At 41.0% G+C, this 20,770-nt stretch overlaps 1 protein-coding gene across 3 annotated transcripts; it reads left to right on the top strand.

Annotated features, from left to right (window-relative positions):
- Positions 1-1,940: 1,940 nt before the first annotated feature.
- On the top strand, positions 1,941-13,277 carry FAM3B (FAM3 metabolism regulating signaling molecule B). Of its 3 annotated transcripts, XM_071752501.1 has the most exons (8): positions 1,941-2,055; positions 6,421-6,564; positions 7,344-7,467; positions 8,184-8,242; positions 9,832-9,882; positions 11,062-11,149; positions 11,790-11,922; positions 12,769-13,277. In XM_071752501.1, exons 1-8 carry the CDS (start codon positions 2,034-2,036, stop codon positions 12,856-12,858), a joined length of 711 nt encoding a protein of 236 aa, XP_071608602.1. In that variant the 5' UTR covers positions 1,941-2,033; the 3' UTR covers positions 12,859-13,277. The 3 variants fall into 3 exon arrangements, with proteins under 3 accessions (XP_071608602.1, XP_071608618.1, XP_071608610.1); XM_071752517.1 differs by lacking the exon at positions 6,421-6,564; XM_071752509.1 differs by lacking the exon at positions 9,832-9,882.
- Positions 13,278-20,770: the final 7,493 nt, after the last annotated feature.

The following is a 20,770-nucleotide window of genomic DNA, read 5'->3' as shown; positions in this document are numbered from 1 at the left end:
ACTACCACCAACCGTAGTATTTTCAGGTTAAGGATGCATTATTTTTATTTTAAAGGCTAGAAACACACTATTCAATAGCTCCATTTATTATCAGAGACATAATTTTCTGATGTGCCATCTTGCATGATAACTGTTCCTGCAGAAATAACTACATATTTGGAAAAGTAACTCAGCACAGTGTTGTCCTTAACTTTATCTTGCCCACTCCTAGCTCCTTTTCCTTTTCATACCATGCTTTTTATTTATTAAGTTTATTTGTCCCATGCTGCTGCTTTAATTATTTGAACTCCTAGCTCTTATTGAATGTTGCTTTTAAGGGAAGCTCCTATAGTTTTGGAAATAACCAGCAGCAATTACTTCCTCAGGTTTTACCTTTACTTTATAGGATACTGCAATATCCCATTAACAGACAAGAAGAAACTCCCCTTCTCCAGCAACTGGAAACATTTACAGCTTTCATGGGTGTTCTGGGAAGAAGGCAAAAGCCCCAATCTGTATGAGGTCCAGTATGTGTCCTCCTACAGGATTTTATTATTTTGTTTACTGAACTAAAAATAATTTCTGTGCATCATTAGAGGCAGAGGGAATGAAGAAGCTTATCAGAGACTAAATCAGGTGTTTCAAGGGCAAATACTAATTCATAGTGTAGTTTGACCAGTTTTCAAAATTAAATCACTAGCTTCCTTGTCTGAATTTTGCCCATCTTGGGGGTCTTCAGCTCAGTTTCCTGGACATGTTTGAGCTCTTATCTCAATCCTTAGAAACCATCCATGATGTGAGATGTGGTTCCCTCAGAGTCAGGTCCGGCTCCTGCTGGCAGGGCTCCACACCTATGTAGGCGTACAAACACTCATCAACAACAGGATGCTGGAAACTGGAATTTTTAAAAAACAGAAAAGCAAGCCTATGATGTGAAGCTTCTGACAGGCAAAGCCTTTACCTCATGTTATCTGCCACGGATTACTAAACATGCACTGCCAGCACCCTGCTGTAGTTTCACACTCCTTACAGAAGGCTGAGGGGCAGTAGCAAAGGTGGGGGCTGCTGTCCCACATCCCAAGTGTGGTTTGTGCCAAGCTTTTTGGCTGACCAATCTACCCCACCAGGAGGAAACATCCAGGCAAAGGGGTGAGATGCCTTGTACACAGCACTGTCAGGGGCCACTGTAAGCAAAGGTGAACCAAGGACTTGTCCCAGTATGCCCATGATAGGGCTTGTATCATTCCAGTGCTGCTGAGCTGACTGCTCTGTGACCCCGACAGCTGAAACAACCAGGGTCTGGCCATCACCAGGGAAAAGTCCTTCCTCACTTGCTGTTTGCTTTCAGGGTTGAGTTCAACAGACTTAAAAATAATGTGTTCACGTTGAGATTTGAAGGAAACAGCTTATCGAAGGGGCTGCTGGAGTGGAGCCTTCGCCTTCCTTTTGATCCTGCTGGCCAGCTTTAAAATAACTTTTATCACTGCCTCATGTCTTGAGTTTTCAGGTGGCACCAACAGTTGCGTTTCCTCGGCTCAATGAGGGGTTTGCCTTGTCGGATGCATCCCCCTTCTCCAAATCCCGTCCGCCCTCTCCCCCTTCAGAGCAGTCCCTGTCCCAAGGCGCGAACGGCCCTTCTCCGATTCCACCCCGTCCTCCCCGGCCCCACCGCAGGGCAAAGCGCCGGGAAGGAGAGGAGGAAGCCGCGCCTCCCCGGCCGCACTCCGCGCCCTGGCTGTTCCCAGCCCGCCTGCCCTGAGGTGTGGGCGGCTGGGCCGCTTCCCGCTTTCGGCAACCAGAGCCTCACTCCCCGGGGTGGCAGCAGCCGCCTCCGGCTATCAGGGCGGCCCTTTGCGGCCAGGTCAGCGGGAGATCGGGACTCGCCCAGTGGCGCCGGGGCGGTTCGGCGCTGACAGGTGCCCGCTCCCCTTTTCGCGCCGTCCCGCCTGCCGCAGGACGAGGCGAGGGGATCGCGGCCCGGTCCGTGCCGGGAGGAGGAGAGAAACGAGAAGAAGGAGGAGCAGGAGGGGCGGGCACCCTGCCCCCAGTCCTGAATGATGTGGCTGAGGCAGAAATGTGAGTAGCAGCCCCACGGCGAAGTCAGGAGGGATGACGCCGGGTGCTCCCCGGGGAGGCGACCGACTCATAGCTCCCGTCTCGCCCTCTCCTCCGGTCTGTGCCCCGGAGCCGTTCCCCAGCCGGGCGGGCCGGAGAACCGAGGCCCCCCCCTAGCCGGGAGGAAGGGGCGGGAGGGCTGTGCCCGGGGGCGTCTCTGAGGTGAGCCCGAGGGGGCCAAGGGGCCGCTGCCTGGCTCGACGACTGGGCCCCTTGTCGGTACCCGAAATCGGAATCACCCACAGCTTTGCGACTTGGGAGTAGTTTAAGGTCAAGTCTTAAACAGGTGTTTTTTCTGCCGCGTACAGGTGGATGTGTGGATAGTTGATGAGAATCATAGAATCATAGAATCTTAGGGGTTGGAAGGGACCTCGAAAGATCATCTAGTCCAACCCCCCCTGCCAGAGCAGGGCCACCTAGATGAGTAAATCAACCCAGGACACACACACAAAAATTTAATAGTCTGCCTACACCGAGTGCTTTAATTGTTTCTGAGGGAGAAAGTAAACTGGGAGTTGCTGTAAGGGGGGGGGTCAGCTGATAATCTTCTCCTGCTTTGAGGCCTTAGGCAGATGGGACCGTCCACAGTGTCTGTGCCTCTCGGTTCGTCTCTGCCCGATCCGGCAACCTGAGTATTGCAGAGCCCCTTCGCATCGAGTTCCTCTCCATGTCAGCCACGGAGCAAGGGAGGTTTGTGCCACCCGTGCCCTCTGTCACATGCTGTCCCCATGCTGCGCTTCTGTGCTCAGCCTTGTAGTGGGACGATTCCAGTGGGATAAGGTTCAACACGGCCAAGTACCGGGTCCTGCACTTCGGCCACAACAACCGCATGGGGAGCTCCAGGCTGGGCACAGAGTGGCTGAAAGCAGCCAGGCAGAAAGGGACCTGGGAGTCTGGATTGACAGGAAGCTGAACATGAGCCAGCAGTGTGCCCAGGTGGCCAAGAAGGCCAATGGCATCCTGGCCTGTATCAGGAACAGTGTGGCCAGCAGGTCCAGGGAAGGGATTCTGCCCCTGTACTCAGTGCTGGTGAGGCCACACCTCGAGTACTGTGTCCAGTTCTGGGCCTCTCAGTTCAGGAAGGAGATTGAGGTGCTGGAGCAGGTCCAGAGAAGGGACTCCAGCACAAGTCCTGAGGAAGGGCTGAGGGAGCTGGGGCTGTTCAGTCTGGAGAAGAGGAGGCTCAGGGAGACCTCATCACTCTACAACTCCCTGAAAGGAGGGTGTAAGGAGGGGGGGTTCGGTCTCTTCTCCCAGGCAGCCATCAGTAAGACAAGAGGGCATGGACTTAAGCTCTGCCAGGGGAGGTTTAGGTTAGATGTGAGGAAGAAATTCTTTACAGAAAGGATGATCAGGCACGGTAATGGGCTGCCCACGGAGGTGGTGGATTCTCTGTCCCTGGAGGTTTTAAGAGACTGATGTGGCACTCAGTGCCATGGTCTGGTAACCGCAGCAGTAGTGGATCAAGGGTTGGACTTGATCTCAGTGGTCCCTTCCAACCCAGATGATTCTGTGTGATTCTGTGAGGAGTTACAGCCTCCAAATTCAGCAACAGCACAGCCTGGCTTATGGCAGTATAGGTTGGGTTTTGCATTTTATTACTCTGAACTGCTGTGCAAAGTAAAACTTAGGCACTCTTAACTATCTTAAGTTTGTCTTGAGATTAGCTGCCGTAGTGTAGGGTTTTATGCATGTTCATGCTGGGTCCCCCAGCACCCTCTGAATCCAAGAAAGCAAAACCTCAAGTTGGTCAGCAGTGAAAATGTTTTCTGACTGTTTGTAGAACTAAGTACAAACTGAGCAGGTGAGTTGGCAAATGCATTCACATAAACCTTAAAAGGCATGTTTTAGAACCATTTAAAAACTTCTGATTCAAATAAAATATGGAACATAATAATGGAAGTCAGGCATTCTTCTATGCTTTCTCTTCTACTTAGGTAAAATGCTGTGCTGTTGAGCCTATTCTGCAACAGTCTTGCTCTGTCTTACTCAGTCTTGTTTAGATGAAAAACAGTGCAAAATCACTGTAAAAATAAACCTGCTAAGCCAAAAACAGGAAAACAAAACAAAGCCTAACTGATGATCTCAAAGATCTTTACAATGCACAAACACACACCCCCTAAAAAAATCACTGAAATCTTTAAATAAACCTGTAGGTTTTACTTTAATTATTCCTGGGTTTTGTGACTTGATGTTCTTTACAATTTAAATATATAAATCTGATTTTTTTAAAAAGAGAAAAAAATGAGTAAATTTCATTCTGCATTATCCCTGCAGCTTTCATCTTTGTGCATGTGCAGTTTTTCAGTGTTCACATTCACTATGTGAATTAAATATTGCAGTAATTTTCAGTACCATTTTTAGTACAGGCTTGCGCCACTACTAGAGGTAGAATGAGAGAGATTTCTTTTAGATTGAGGTAATAACTGGGAAAATGTTTTATATCTCAGAAGATTCATTATAAACCTTTTTATGAAAATGTAATAAGTTTCTCAAAGTATCTTCTTTCCAGTCACACAAATGCATACACTTAAGACTCCTACGGACAATGACACAAAACTTTACAAGAGCTCAGATCACTGTCTTTAAATGGTTTACTGTCCTCGGGTTTTTTTGGGTTTTGTTTGTTTTGTTTTTTTTTTATTCCCCCTTTTTTCTGGTGCAGTAAATGAGAAACTTGGATTGTTTATAGAAGAACCTTCAATGTTCATAATGAGCTCCATTCTTCCTTACTGAGGCTTAAGGACTGCAGAACAGCTGTGCTTCAGTTGTCCACTGGGTCAAAGACAGTCAATTGCTGCTTCTTTTGTTTTAATAAAGAAGGGGGAGTTCAAGTGATAGTACTGTTTAGTGCTAGCTTTGCTAACCTGCATTTTTCTGCAGTGTTTTGTTAGGCTTTTTGTTTTTAAAGCTGGGTAGAATGCAGGAATAACCACATCCACAAGTATGGGATAAGGAGTATATAGAGGTAAAAATCTTTACAGGAAAAAAGATCTGGTCTGTATGGTGGATTATAAATAGAGCCCGAATCAAAGGGCTCCCAAGAAAACAAAACAAAACAAACAAACAAACAAAGAAAACAACCCCCCCATTGGTTGGTTTTTGGGTTGAAAAAACCCAAACCATCAAACTTCCTTCTGGCATGAATGACCAGGAGAGCCTGCAGAATGTATGTGTTGTACTGGTGTGTCTGTTCTGCAGTAAAAGACACAGACCAGTTGGGCAGAATTCAAGGGAGAGCAGTAGGACCTGCAAAACAGGATTTGAGATAAGCAAGTGAACAATTCAGCCTTATTCTAGACAAGGGGTAGGGCAGAAATCTTAACATTTATAAAAGGCAGTTCGAAGAAGGAAAGGAATATCTTCTTGAGTGTAAACTGTTGTAAAGAAGATTTAGGCTAGATAGTACACAGTATTTTCTAGCAATTTGGCAGAGTGAATGTATTGGATGTTTTTGAACACTGATTCTGTTGATTTTAAGGACTATGAAAGAAAAAAAAAATTCACTTGAACAGACCATTCTGTTCAATGACATGTTTCTTTAAAGATCAGGAAACATCCCATGACATCAAAACATCAGTTTTGCATTGTGTTATTCCCTTGTTTAGCATCCTAAATTAGGTGGTGGATTTCTTCTAAATTGGGAATGCACGCTAGCATTTTTGGTGAGGAGGAAGAGGAGATATCCAATATGAAATTGATGTATATTTCTTCATAGTCAGGAAACCTGTGAATCCTGTTGTTTTCATACTGTGTAGATGCACTGGTAATACAGTCCATGGAAACTGAAATAACTGAGAGAAGGTGAAACAGCCACTCGAGTCACGTTTGAATGCAGTCAGAGCACATCGTGTGAAAATTATTTGCGTCTTCACTACTTTTAAACAGCGTGTCAGAAGGGTGGATGGAGGGAGTTCCCTGTATGGTCAGTGTCTTAAAACATTCCTGTAGTGTCAGCCTATCAGAGAAAATCAATAGTAACTGTGTAGTGCCTGCATAGTTATGTGGAGTGTCTGGTACTTTCTTTTCAGAGTGAAAATCCTACTAGGATTAAGCTGAACTTTATGTTTCTTTGGGATATTGTGGGTGGGGACTGGAGGGAGTACTGGGGCAAGTTTTCTGCTTGAAGATCAAGTTTTAGAAATTAAAGGGGCTGTCAGAGGCAGGAGTAGAACAAATACTCTACTGACACATCTCTGAAGGTGTAACAGAAATAAAACAGCTGCTGTGTGTAGCAGTGCCAGAGAAAATACAAGATTTTGTGTGTTGTTATGGAAATACCTTTATGTCTCTGTAGCTTTCTATTTATCTTATTTTCCTTGGCAGATGCTGTGAAATTAGCAGGGCTTCTGTTTACAGCATTGACTGCTTGGTACTTGGGATACTTAATTGCTTATCTTTTACCCAGCGAGACAATAACAACCTCTATTGCTAATCTTCAAGACTTTGGAAAGAAACCAGTTCTGAGGGGTGGGTAGTTGTATTTCTTTCTTTCTTTTTTTTTTTTTTTTTCTATACTGCGTCTAATGTTGTGTATTTACATGGTTAATGACAAATGGCCTGTTAGCTAAGATATTATTTGACATTTGCTATTGTAAGAATGAAGTTGATCGTGTAAAGTGAATTAATTAGTGCAAGTGTGAACTATTTCTTAGACATTATCTTTGAAGAAACACAATATCAGCCTATATTTGCCAGTATTCAACTATAATTAGTTGAATTGTAATGTAACAACACCTTATTTGTTTGCTAGCATATAAGCACAAAACTTCAGGTTCTATCACATGTATTTTACAGTTACAGTAAACACTTCAATCACTATCCAAATTTTGTGATTAAACTCTCATTATTTTTCTCCTCTGATCTAGCTGGGTGACTTAATGTGCATGTTTTTCTCATGCTGTGACTATGTTATCATGTGAAAAGGGTTTAAAATGAGAATTATTACTATTAACTTCAAACTATTGGTAGGAATCATTCCTGTTTCCTATTACATGAAATAATTACCATAGATTGTAATCAGATTGTATTATGTGGGGCACTTTTCCCTAGATAAGCTTGCTCTTGGTCTCAGCAGGTGTTTCGAAGTAAAATTGGTGATAATGTTGCCATAATACTGGAAAATCGGCAGGATTGAGTTCTGTGTATGTGTTTGAGCTTGGCATGTTGACATTAAATGATGCTTTCCATGTAGAAATTGTTTATGCAGTATATAAGAAAATATTTTCTCTTTTTTTTTTTTGTTGTAGCCCCGGTCCCAAAAAGGCAAAAGTGTGATCACTGGTCTCCTTGCTCACCTGGGAACTATGCCTATCGGATTCTTAGTGGTGGTGGCAAAGCAAAGCTGGCTAGAATTTGTTTTGAGGATGAGATGTGAGTACCAGTCTAGCCTTAAATCTAAGCAAGTGCTTTGTACTGTGGAGAAGGATGTTGCACTTTTGTTCACTGGCTGCAATAAGCTCTCATTATCAGGGAGCTCCTTTTTCTGGTGATGAACTTTGGAATATATCTGACAGTATTTTACTCTTCCTCCAACCCCCCCCTTTTTTTTTTAGCACCTAATCTCATGTTATTTTCCTTGTTGCTCTACATAAGCTGCATTCAACTGTTAATCAGTCAAGTATGATTTTTCATCTTCATGGTTCAAGCTAGGCAGTTGACAGTATTTTGATGGGTCAACACCTTCTGAAAGTCAGGTTCTTTCATGGCTTTTCAAACTCTACAGGTAGAGTGACTTCCAGTACCTTGCAATCATCTTTTGTGTAAAAATGGTCCACGCAGAATACTGCCATAAAACCATATTTTATCTTGTTGGGTTTTTTCCTACCTTATCTTTCTGGTTATGTTTGTACAAAGTACTTTATTGATCTGGCTCATTTTGAAAGACTTATTGTGCATTGTTGAAGGAAGCTGACTAAAACAATGTGCAAGATTTTTAAGCCATAGCTCTTGTTTCGTACAAAGTCTTGAATTAAATAACTGATGAAAATGTGAACATCAGAAAATGCCTCTGCATTGGTAAATGTGGCTTTGGTCAGAGCTTCTAGATGGAAGGCACGCTACTGATACTGTATTTATTTTTATTCCAGGCTTATAAGTGAAGAGAAGGGTAACGTTGGAAGAGGTATAAATATTGCCATTGTGAATTGTAAGTAAGAGAAAAAAAGTCAGAGAGCCATACCTTGTACTGTGATAATTTACAGAGATTCTTGGGAGGATACGAGCTTGTTTTGTAGGGTTTTTTCACTAGCTAGTATGTAAGGAAAAGGAAATATTGCTAACAATTCATATCAAATGTAAGGAAAACAAATCTGTGTTTGAGAGAAATATCCTTCTGAATAAAGAAAATAAGCATGTCCATAATCAGTATAAGAAAATATGTACATAGAGGCAGTATATATGTATTTTATTAGCTAAAAGTACTGGTCCTTATGTAACATGGCAAAAATATCTGATCTCCAGCAATAAGACTCAACTTTCAGGTTCACTCCTTGATAATTTTGCACAGTTTTAAGCAGCCATTTCCTCTACCACACATACTAATTGTAGATACAATTTTATCTCCCTCTGCAAGTAAATCTGTCCATTATCTCAAACCAATTTGTAATGAGACATATTTTCTACATGTCCTCTAATTAGATCAGTCAAGCTGATGACTGTGTTCAGTATGTTTCCTGTGGCATCACACTTGTGTTTTATTCCATAATGATAATATTTTCCCCTCTGAATTTATGTGATCTTTGGCAGGAAGGAAGACAGAACTATTAAGCCCAAGCTAACAACACGGAGGGAGAGAGAAATAATTTTTTGTAGTTCTGCAGTCCTCACTACAGCCTTTTTTTTTTTTTGTGTGTGTGTGATCTCTGCTCAGAAGCAGCCCAATTCTAGAATGCTGTTACCACAGCCAGATTTTTGCGAACTTTTCCCCTGACCAGCATGATAAACCCACCATTTAGAATTCTACCTTTAGAAGAATTTGCCTTCATGATTTTACCATATATGAATCAAAAATAATAAAAAAATTAATCAGGAACTGCTGGATCTTCCTACAAGAAATAAGCTGATGCACTCTAAGTGGAGAAGACCATCTCATGTAGCAGGGTCTTGGATAAAAAAAATCAATTACTTTGGCATGGATTTAGAAATTTTTACCTGACCCATTTAAAAAAAGATAGCCATTTAAATTACAGCATCATTTATGATGTATATTGACAAAAATATTTTGGAATGAGTAATTGGAGTAATATTGACTAATTTGGAATAATGATTGTATGCCCAGTTTCTGATATGGTAATGTTGAGTGCTGAGTTTCTTTCCACTGAGATTAAATTATATGAAAGCTTGTACAGCTCAAACAACTGTGCAGAATAGTATTGAACTCATTCAAATAGGCTTAGCCCATTTTCCTATTTGTCACCGTGACCTAGTATAGTTTATGTATATATAAAACTATGGAAGTAAACAATAAACTGAATTCTTTCTTTAAAAGAAAAGCTAGTAAAAATGTTTTAGTCACATTTGATGAATCAGAGACTACATGAAACAAAATTCTCTCCAAATCTTTAACTTAGGTTATTCCATATGCCTTCTAATTTAAAAACTTAAACAAAAGCAAACTCAGAAGCACAATGATAAACAAAATTAGAGATACCTATCTTTTAGCTGGAAATGTTTTATATGCTGATTGACTTGAACAATTTTCACTTACATTTACACAACTGTTTTTTTTTATTACAGATAAAACAGGGAAAGTTACATCAACAAAATATTTCGACATGTGGAAAGGAGGTAGGGAAAAGAGTGTGATAGGGCTTTTTTGTTAGTGTTCCAGCATTAAGAAAAGATATTTGTCTAATAATCCTGCTCTTCCAAATGACTATGATTGTATTATCAAAAGGGATTCTCTAGAGACAAACTTGATCTAATAAGATATGCTCTGGTCAGATCTGATGACAAATTTTGCTGGAAAAGCTGAATTTCTCCTGTTGGTTGAGATATTTGTCTTATCTGTTTGTCTTGCAGTTAGGTGGTTTTTTTAATTGTCAAATTGTAATATTTTTTTTCTCCATTATTTCAGTCTGGAAGGAATATTATTTAACTATGTACCACATCCATATACTTCACTCAGCAAAATTCCTTTTCCTTACATATTTTGTTCTGTTTTAGTTGTAAAATCATAGGAAACATGCTGATCTGCTCCTTAATATCCTTCTGTGTGTCTAGAAAGATGATGTACTTTAAGGATACCTTTTAAAACACTTTCCAAGCTTTGAACAATAACAGTTTCTTTACCTACTAGTAAGGCAAAAATGGTATGAGGCACTGAAAGCTGATTCTCTAACCATTTAAGAGTGTTTGTGACATTACAAACATGAATAAAAATCACATTGGACTAATCATGGGGCTACAGTTTTACATATGGTATGTAGACTGTAATGTCTCCAGGATGCCTGTTACATATTATTTTTGTATGCCAAACCAGTGTCTCGTGTATTTTTAACCACTGTAAAACAAGTAAACAGCTTAGTGCTGCAAAATGGCTGCCACTTCATGAAAGTGGGTGTACAGGGGTGTGTGTAACTTTAAAGTTAACAAGGCTGTAGGAAGCTCACAGAGTAGCAATAACTTCTGGGCTATTCTATGCTTTGCTTGCATGTGTAATATTATGTGAGGTAAACATAAGAAACCATCTGTAGACTTAACCCAGGAGTAAATGGCTTTTGTAGAAGTTCAGAAGTATATTTGTTTATGACTGGGAAATACAGATCAATCCATGCTCTCCTAGGTTTCAGTGAGAGCTAGCAGCTTCCTGCACTTCCCAGGATTAGACCCTCTGCCTGTAAACAGAAAAATTGCCTAATTAGGTCTCATTTTGCATAGACAAGGCCAAACACTAAAACCAAACTGAAAGTAGGTGGGATGTGATACGAGCGTAATTAATAATCAGTTGTGTAATTCGTTCAACAGACCACTCAGGAGAGATGCTGACTTTCATTAAAAATGCACCAGAAGGGTCCCTGCTTTTGATGGTGACTCACGATGATGGAAGCACACGGTGAGCAAGTAATTCATGACTGGCAGAGGAACAGAGCAATGAGTAGCTTGAAAATCACTGTAGCATACTGTTGCAACAGAATGGTAAATTTCACTCTAGAGTCAAGGTTGTTCTCTCATTTCCTGCCTGAAAGTTTTGGGCTCCATGTCCATTTGGTGTTTGTCCATATCATGTATGTTAATGCTTCCAAAGACTGATAGATGGTTGTATTTGTTCAAAAGCACTTGCTGTCCTCACGAAGGGCACTGCTGTTAACTTTGGGGCACAACTTTCTGCTAAGAAGGTATCCACACCTCCAGATTTTGCATTGTTTCCTTACAGCTCACCCTGATTATTTGGTTGATAAACATTTAATGCCTTGTCCTTATTTAAGAAGGGCTGAACAATCAAATAGTATTTTAGATACATTTTTTCTTTCTATTAGATGTTACAAACAGGATGTATTAATATCAGAAATGTAGAAATCAGAAAATGAAATAATTTTGCTCTTGAGATTTTAATGGCATGATACTAAGAGAGCTCTCAGAACTTACTGTTGCTCTGCTGACCTACTGTTGTAAAGTATGAATCAGCTGTGTTGTTTTTCAGAATTTTTCACATCCTGAATTTTTAACAGGTTTTTTTCACTAAACATTCCTAGGTTGAAAAATGACACAAAAAAATTAGTAGAAGAGCTGGGAAGTAAAGAAATACAGAATATAAAGTTCAGGTCAAGCTGGGCTTTTATAGCTGCCAAAGGCTTCAAGCTGCCGGATGATATCCAAAAAGAAAAGGTCAGGTTCATTTTATTTTCATTTTGTATTTGTTTGTATATCATGTATAACCTTCAGGTCCAGATTTTGTGGGTTAGCTGCAGTAACTGTAGGCTGTTCAGGAAGCCTCAGTTGTAAAAAGCAAGTTCTTTAATGTATCATCATTCTTTACTTCGGGCCTGGGCCACGTCCAGTGCTGACTTCTACCACACCAGCACTAAAGCATCTGTAGACAAACTTCAGAGGTGACCAGCAGATGTAGAGAATCACAGTTTTGAGAAGTCCAATAAACATGCCATATAGAGACTTGGATTTTCTTTTGGAAAGACAAATTTCAAGGACTTTATAAACATAAAGACTGTTTTTATATGAAAACTGGGCTGTCTCACACTGACCATGCAATTACATCAGTGCTTGCATCACAAAACCTCTGAATCCCTCAGGCTTCAGGAGAACTAAAGATACCATTTGTATATCAGATTTCTCTTTGTATCTGTGACCTTGTTATATCAGCTTTCTATAAGCCCAGTGATGCTCATCTCTATTGCAGAGAGACAGAAAAGGGAAAACCCAATACAGAGATCACTTTCTTTGATGATACTGCCTCCCTCCAAAATCATATGAAACCCAGAAAATTGAAACATAATCTTCTTCACATTACAGAGCTTCTGCAGGAAAATGTTATTCAACTTAGTGTATATTAGGAGTGGTAGCATCTTCACCCATTATGTCAAGCAAGTATTGCAACGTGCTACTTAGCTTCCCAGTTCTATCCATTACCCCCATTCTGGTGTATGAGGTTTAACAAACTAGTTTGTAAAAGGTGAACCAAATATCACCGGGGGGTTGGTTTGTTTTCTTTTACAGATAAACCACTCTGACAAGAAGAAGAACAGATACCGTGGCTGGCCAGCTGAAATCCAAATAGAAGGCTGTATCCCAAGAAACCTGATCTGAACAAATGCATACATCATTAATAAAGATGATTCTATATTTTTATATCTATGGTTCTAGTAAATTGCCTCTAGAACCCTATAAGCATCTGAACACTAATTGTAAAATAAGTCATATGCTGAGTTTTTAACGTTTCTTTCCTCTGTGAGGTTTTACTGTAATCTGAAAATAAATAGGTGTTTGATGGCAAGTGGAAATAAAATGCTCTGGTTTAGAATTACAATGTTCAGGAAGCCAGTAATAAAATACTTGGATTTTTGAAAGGGATCACACACTGTCATTAGTAATTTTAGGGGTTTAGTTTTGTTTGTTCTTAGTATGTGTTTTCTTTTGGTTCACTTTAAAGACTCATATAGAAATAGAAGTTAGTCCAAGTTGTAATATAAAATCACTATCAATAAAGCAAATTATTCTGATGTTTATTAAGTGCCTTTGCTTCTCTTCAGAAAAAGTGTGGAAATGGCAGTTAGCTTTGTTAAGCTGATTTTGGTGATGATGACAACATGGAATAGCAATGTTAACACATAAAGACCAAGTTAGTTATTTTACCAAATTTAAGCTGCAGATCTACATGGTCTGTTTTCATTATTTTGTTTCCTTCCTGTAAATTTAACTTATGAAAAGAATATAGTGACTTCATGCAAGCTTAAGCATTATTCATGCTAACTGTGGAATCAAACACATAATTTTTTCTTGTGTTCAATGTTCCTATGTTCCAGCTTGTGCTTGTTGCCCCTCATCCTATTCCTGGGAACTACTGAGAAGATTCTGGCTCCATCTACCATTTAGATACTTGTAGACTTGTAGGCTTTATTAATTTTCCCTTTTTCTGAAGCACATCAAATGTGTCTGGAACTTTCTTAGCTGCTGTTTGTTCCCTTTGTTGTTCAAAAGCCTCCTGTATGGCAGATTCCACAGATTAAGTTGCTTCTTGTAGCATTTCATTGTTATTCCAGTAAACTGTATTTACATTACGTTTTTTAATCTGTATTTACATTATTCTCAACATTAAAACATTCTTTTAGCAGCAACTTCCTTAACATGATGAACTTCAAATGGGTCGACGTAGCTACTTAAGAGTGTCCCACACCCTAGACTCGGGGCAGGAGAAAACTGGAAGTGGTGACCTGAGAGGGTGGCTGCCAACACCCAGATTTAGTCTGCTGTTGCATTCCAAGTTGTTTTGTTGAAGTCCTTTCAGTGGTGCTCTAAATCCCTTGACACAGTTGCCACTCTTTAGCTGTAGTCATTGCTGTGTTCCCAGCAGCTTTCTGGTAACCTATATCCTCCCAGGCCCTAATGCTCCCCTTCCTGCTATCAGCTGGTGAACTGCCCAGGGACACTGCCAAAGAAACCAATTAAACTTAATTGGACTCAATTTGAGTTTGGCAGTGGCAAGTATTGCCACCTTGCTACAGATGGGGTGGTTACGAATTGAGCACTTAAATAGCTGTCTCAAGATTTTTCTAAGTAAATCTGTTCTTTTTGCTTCTTCAAACTACAAATTGTGTAGGTCAGGGGAGTTGTTTTGGTGTTTTACACATCTCATATGAAGTGCATGTGAAGTGTAGTAAGACATGCTGAACTTGGCATCATTCTTGAAACAGGATTTGGGTGGAATACCCAAGGTTTGCTGGCAGTTGTAGGCTAACTTGCAGCTAAGGAAATTCTGCATCTGCTGCCATTCCTTAGATGTGTGTTTTAGCAGCTATCAGAGGCATCTCCCTTCCATGTGAGCCTGCAGTGGGATGCAGCTTCTTCATCAGTACTTATTCCTTGGGAGGTGTGAATCAGCAGGTTCCAGGTGCCTTGTATGTGCCTTCCAATGGATATTATAGCATTATTGTTGGAGCATTGCAGGACTGGGGGGTGTTTGTTGATGGGAAGCTCCACATGAGACAGCAATGTGCACTTGCAGCCCAGAAAGCCAACCATACCCTGGGCTGCATCAAAAGAAGTGTGGCCAGCAGGTCAAGGGATGTGCTTCTCCCTGTCTATTCTGCTCTCTTAAGACCCCACCTGGAGTATGGTGTCCAGCTCTGGAGCCCTCAACACCGCAAAGAAATGGAGCTCTTGGAGTGAGTCCAGAGGATTGCCATGCATATGATCAGCACCTCTCCTATGTGGGCGGTCTGAGAGTTGGTCTTGTTCATCCTAGAGAAGAAAAGGCTCCAGTAAGATTTTATAGTGGCCTTCAGTACCTGAAGGGGCTATGGGAAAGCTGGGGAGGGACTTCTCACAGGGACATATAGTGATAGAACAAGGGGCAATGGCATTAAGCTGGAAGAGGGTAGACTTAGATTAGACATTAGGAAGAAATTCCTCACTGTGAGGGTGGTGAGACACTGGCACAGGTTCCCTAGGGAAGCTGTGGATGCCCCCTCCCTGAATGTGTTCAAGACCAGGCTGGATGGAGCTGTGAGAAACCTGATGTAATGGGAGGTGTCCCCATGATGGGAGGGTTGGAACTAGTTATGATCTTTAAGGTCTCTTCCAACCCAAATCATCCTATGGTTCTATTTTATATATATACATATATATAACACCTATATGTAGATGTTACATATTACAAATGTTATTATATTTGTAATAAAAACATATAACAAAACATATTACAGATGTTACATGTTACAAAGAGGTCAAATCAAACCTCTCCTGTGCCTGACATAAAGTGACCTAACCAATTGTATTTAGCATTCCTGTCACCTAGATCAACCCAAAGACATATGGAATGTGTATTTTAATTTCCTTAAGTGTACAGCTTCATGTCACCAGTGATTTTTTCAGGCAGTGTTCATGTTACTGGCAGAACATTTTTTCCTTTGCATTGCAATCGCCCTTTGTTACATGCCTGATTACAAAAACATAATTAGAGTACCAATGATCAGCACCCCTCATCATGCCAAGCCCTGAAATAGTTCTCAAACTCTGTGCAATTTGACAGTCATTAGCTTCTGCTCCAGGCCAAGTTTATCTTTACAGCAATTACAATTAAGTTTTGCATCAATTTCTGTTTAGCAGTTTACTGTGAAGTGTGCAAGTACTCCAAGTACTCCATTGTCTTCAAGTACTCCATTCTTCACATTCTTGACATTTCCTCTGATCTTCACACTCCTTGCAAGTGCTCTGTTCTTTACAGCCAAAGGTACAAGATGCATACCTGTAATCTGAATCACAGATCAAACCACCCAGAACCTTTCACAGCACTAATCCCTGCAAAATGTTCTTTGACTCCATTGTGTTTTCCCTTTTCCAGAGATGCAGTTGAGTTGTCTAGACAAGACTGTTAGTAATCTGCAGTTCTGAATAAGCATCACCAGGTTTGTTTTTCTTTGCTCATGCCACAGCATTTAAATGTAGCAGGCAGGGAAGCCTCCAGTATTTTGAGAACTGTCTGACCTCATGAAATTATGGAAAAGTGGCCACTTGAGAAAAAAAAGGTGCCACTTTTTCAATCACTTTTCAGAACAGAAGCAATCTTACAGAGTGTTGGTTTCAAAGAGGGATTTTGACTGCACACACACAATGAGCAACTTTTAAGTGAACCGTAAGTAGGAGTTAAAAGCTTTTTAATGGAACTGTAACGCTGAAAAAAAAAAAAAAGATCTGGGAAAAAAAGTGGAAATAACATTGGATTTAAATTAATTTCTAGTCTTTAAAAAGACCAGAAAATTAACCATTTAATTTTATTTGAGTGGGTGTTTATAAGGTGTAGTATCCTATATACAGATGGCCTTCCTTACCCTCTCTGTCATGGTCTCTGCACCACAGGCAAACTCCAGCAATGGGTGTCAATGCTGTCCATGCCAGATGACACTGTCAACCACAAGTTGCCCTCTCCTAGGCCAAGTAGCTGCTGTGGTCTTCACCAAGCCTTTGCAAAATAGTTCTGAGTGGTTAGTACAACATGCAGGACCACCACCTTGAAGTGAGGTTAAAACCTGAAGAGCAATTAATTTTTTTCTAGCCTGAGTAGACAAATCCAATGGGAAAACATGAGCTGTCAGTAATTCTGGGGCTTTCAGTAATTCAGGGGCTGTCAGTAATTCAGGACTTGTTTGTTTTTTTCAAAATAGCACAGCAGCAGGTGGCAGCAGTATCTTTCCAGATCTTCTGCATCTGCCTGTAGAAGCACAGGACTTCTCTGCAGTTACCTGTCCTAGGCAGGCACTGAAAGCCACAGATGCAGGTGGAGGTCATGCTGCCTTTCACCTGGCAGCAGATTGACCTCTAACATGTCAGACCTTCCTTTCCTGCACTTTGCCAGTAGCAGGTTCCCCTTTCAAAGATCTCCACCAGCCTACCAATTGGCATTCCTCACAAGAAGTGTTCGAGTAGGTCCCTCATAAACCCTGACCATTTAGGTAGATGTTTAAGATAGACACGATTAGGAAAAAACCCCAACCTATTATCAGTCCCACTGTTCCCTCCAGTGTGAACATGACACAACCAGTCCCATAAAGAATGAAGTACCTGGATGAAAGCCCTTGGTTATTTTTAAGTATAAGACAATGAAAAGCATTTCAGGGTCTTGATGTGTCTCTTAAAAATCCCTGGATTCCCGGCAGTCCAATTTGATGGCAGCAGTAGGAAATATTGATCAAATAATAGGTAACATTTTCAGTTTCTCAGTGGTAACTGTTCCTTTAGGTTCTCTGGGTAATGTTATCTACCTCCAAGTGGGGAGTTTACACTATATTTAAAAGAAAAATACAAGAAAGGAAAAGTTTTTCAGTGAAGATGCCCTTTTGCAGGCAGGCTGCGCTTAAAGCAAAACTCCCACTGACTGCAATCCACTCAGAAGAGCAAAGAGAAGCTGATACTTTTACTTACACGTAATGCCTGGTGGGAAGTAATAAATGAGTGTCATATTTCTGATCTCTTCTTAGCTGCAAGTGAAATGCTGAATGATTATTAGAACTCAGGAGATTAAGATGGGTGTTTTTAATACTCTTTGAGTGACAGCAATTCCTCATTTCCTGTGACTCTGAAGTTTTTATTTCACTTCTCTGCTGGTTTTGGGGGGTTTTTTGGTGTGTGTGTGTTGGGGGTTTTTTTTTGGTTTTGTTTTTTTTTAATTTCCGGGGTCAATTTTCAGCAGCATAGAAAATGTAGATTCTCCCCCTTCAAATACACACTTTACACTAGTAGCCCAATACCCAGTCTGCCTCTGATCTCACCACCACCAACATGCAGCAGGAAATGACTCCTCTGACCTAAGAAAGTTTGTACCTGGCTGATGCTGGGGCTGATAAAAGCCCCACAACACAAGCACAAAATGAAGGTGGTGCAGTTCATCAGAACATGCAGCAGTGCAAGTTAGATCAGTGGCTACTACACCTCTGTGGCGTGTCCACTGTGCCTGGGTGCTGCTGTTTGGCTTTGGGTCTCCAGATGCTTGATCCTCAGCTGTGTCTGTCTGAGCTGTGCTTAGCTCACCTTGGGGACTGTAAGAGTAATGGCTCAGTGTTACATTTACCCCTCCCTACCTTCTGCACCTCAGCCTTGAGGCTCTTCTGACCTCAGAGAGGTATTTCAGCACCTGTGGATGCCACAAATATTTTGTGGTCCTGGGCATGTCCCACCATGCAGAAACCTCTTCCTGAGTTCCCAGACTGAGCCTAGGCATGTTTTCACATGGGACAGGCTCCCATCCACTCCTAAAGACATTGCTTGGACCCCTGGCTTGACAGTCTTGGCCAAAGTCTGGCCTGCAGGAGCCAAATGCAACCTGCAGTTTACATATGTATGGGAATAACCTTGCAATAGGAGTGTGTAAGGAAGCAGACAAATTCACCCAACAATAATCCAGTACCTGTGAGCTCAGTCTCAAAGAACAAGACCTGGAAAGAGGGCAATTTGACACACATGGACATGTAATCAAGAAGGAGTCTGCAAATTGTAGGACAGGAGAAGCCTCACCCTGCTGATACTGTTGAGGGAACACTTGTGCCCTGCACTTGGATTTGGGAATGGCTGGGAAGATACTGGCAGGCTGAAGGAAATACTAGTCAAAGGGATGAATTTTTTTCATACTCGCACTGGCTCTTATACATGAAAGGGATCATAAGACCATATGAGAGAACTGGAGATCGTTTTGTGAGTGCAAAAAGTACCCAGTATTCCTCCCAGCAGTCAGGCTGCTGAACTTTGTCAATAAGATCTATGGTTGCTGTGACAAGTAGTGAGAAAAATACAATTATTTTTCAATTATTTTTTGTCACCTGTCCCTCCCTCCTTTTCTCTCCCAGGGGAATGTTAGGGACTGCAGGACCTGCTAAATCTCCACCCTTAGAAGAACAGCAGGCACTAGCTAGAACTGTCTCTGCTAACTTTAGAAATGCTTTTCTTCCAGCTGAGGGAAAGTACTTTGGTCTGCAGACATCCATAATACAAAGATTTTGGGCTTATTAGCTCATCACTATGTCAAGAACCTACAACAAAGGTATGATTCTATTTTCTATGCTCTCAAGGTTTAACACTGGGCTGGGAAATAAACAAATGACAAACGCTGTCCATGAGCTCCTCTCCCCATCCTAGGAAGGGAAATAAAGATAATAAGGGAGAGAGACTAACTCCTATCTTGTCCTCCACACATAGGTGGGGGTGTGACCCCTTTTCCTCCCTTTTGTTTCTTGTAAATAAGTCTAGCAGAAATTAACAGTAGCCTTGGTTCTGCATACCCTTCTCCAGTAAAAACTATAAGCAGCAAATGTTATCAATACTAGAAGTAGACACCAACTGAAAAACATATTGGTTGTGTCAGAATGTGTACTTACTGAGAAGACACTCAAGTGAAAAGTAAAATTAGTGAAAAGAAAATGTGTTATGTCCTAATTCTAAGCTGAGCATATACAAAATGGATTAGATGGGGAGGTGCAAAGGGCTTGAATGGGTAAAGACCCATATATGTTTAGGCATATGTTTAGCTTCTGTCTGCTGTCATGATACTGAAGAAAAATGTATTATTACCCTAGTGTTCTAAATTATTAAAATTATTTATGTTTGTAAGTGATCTTTAACCCCATATGAAATAAGAATTCAGTGAATGAGGAATTAAAATAAATATTTTTTTGTAAAATATTTTGTTGAAGGGGTTGCTTCTCTGGCCAGTTTCATTACTTGTGCAGGCTGAGGAAAATCAAGGCTCCTTTGGTAGAAAGGAACATGGAAAGGAAAGGGATTAAGAAAGCAAGAATGGAAAAAACCTGTAAAGATCTATTTTTCATTACAGCATGAAAATCCACAACTGAAAGTGTGTTTCCACCTTGGCAAACCTTTCTTGGGATCTTGGGTGCTTCGGGATACTTCCTGTAAATGTTCTTCTACTCTGCAACATTTTACAATAAAACACTTTCCTTTGCAATGTTATCCAGTTGGTTCAACAGGATTTCCAGTTATTTGTATCAGTCACCTAGAAGCACCTTTTCAGCTTCCATAGAATGAAATAATTACAGCCTATCTTCTTGACTCATTTAGCATAGGATTGATATGTGCATTCAAACTGAGGGACTGAGAGTTAAAATTCTGTGCGTGATAAAGAGGCAGTAATCTGTAGATCAGCACTTAGCAACCTGGTGTTGCATAAATTCTTCTTTCCGAACACTCTGAGCATACATGTTTAATTGGAGAAAATATTTTAGGGGACCTGCAGATGATTTTTTCATCTCAAGTTGCTTTTTGCACATGTGCCATTATCAGCCATTGGCTGGTTAATGTTAATTAGTTTAGTGCACGAATATATGGTTTGACAGAGAGCTGCACCATACCTTTCCAAAAAAACTGGGTTGTGTGAAAGTGCAATTTGTGAAGACTGAGAGATGAAGAGTGAAGGTATCATGCATCCTGCCACCAGGGGGACTTACCTGCATCCTGTCCTGGGGTGGAGCCGGCATCAGCGGCACAATTTCAGGGC

Source organism: Heliangelus exortis, chromosome 1 (genome assembly GCF_036169615.1).
Source record: "Heliangelus exortis chromosome 1, bHelExo1.hap1, whole genome shotgun sequence".
Classification (NCBI taxonomy): domain Eukaryota; kingdom Metazoa; phylum Chordata; class Aves; order Apodiformes; family Trochilidae; genus Heliangelus; species Heliangelus exortis.
Note: the sequence above shows the minus strand (reverse complement) of the source record. Positions and strands in the feature narration are given on the sequence as shown.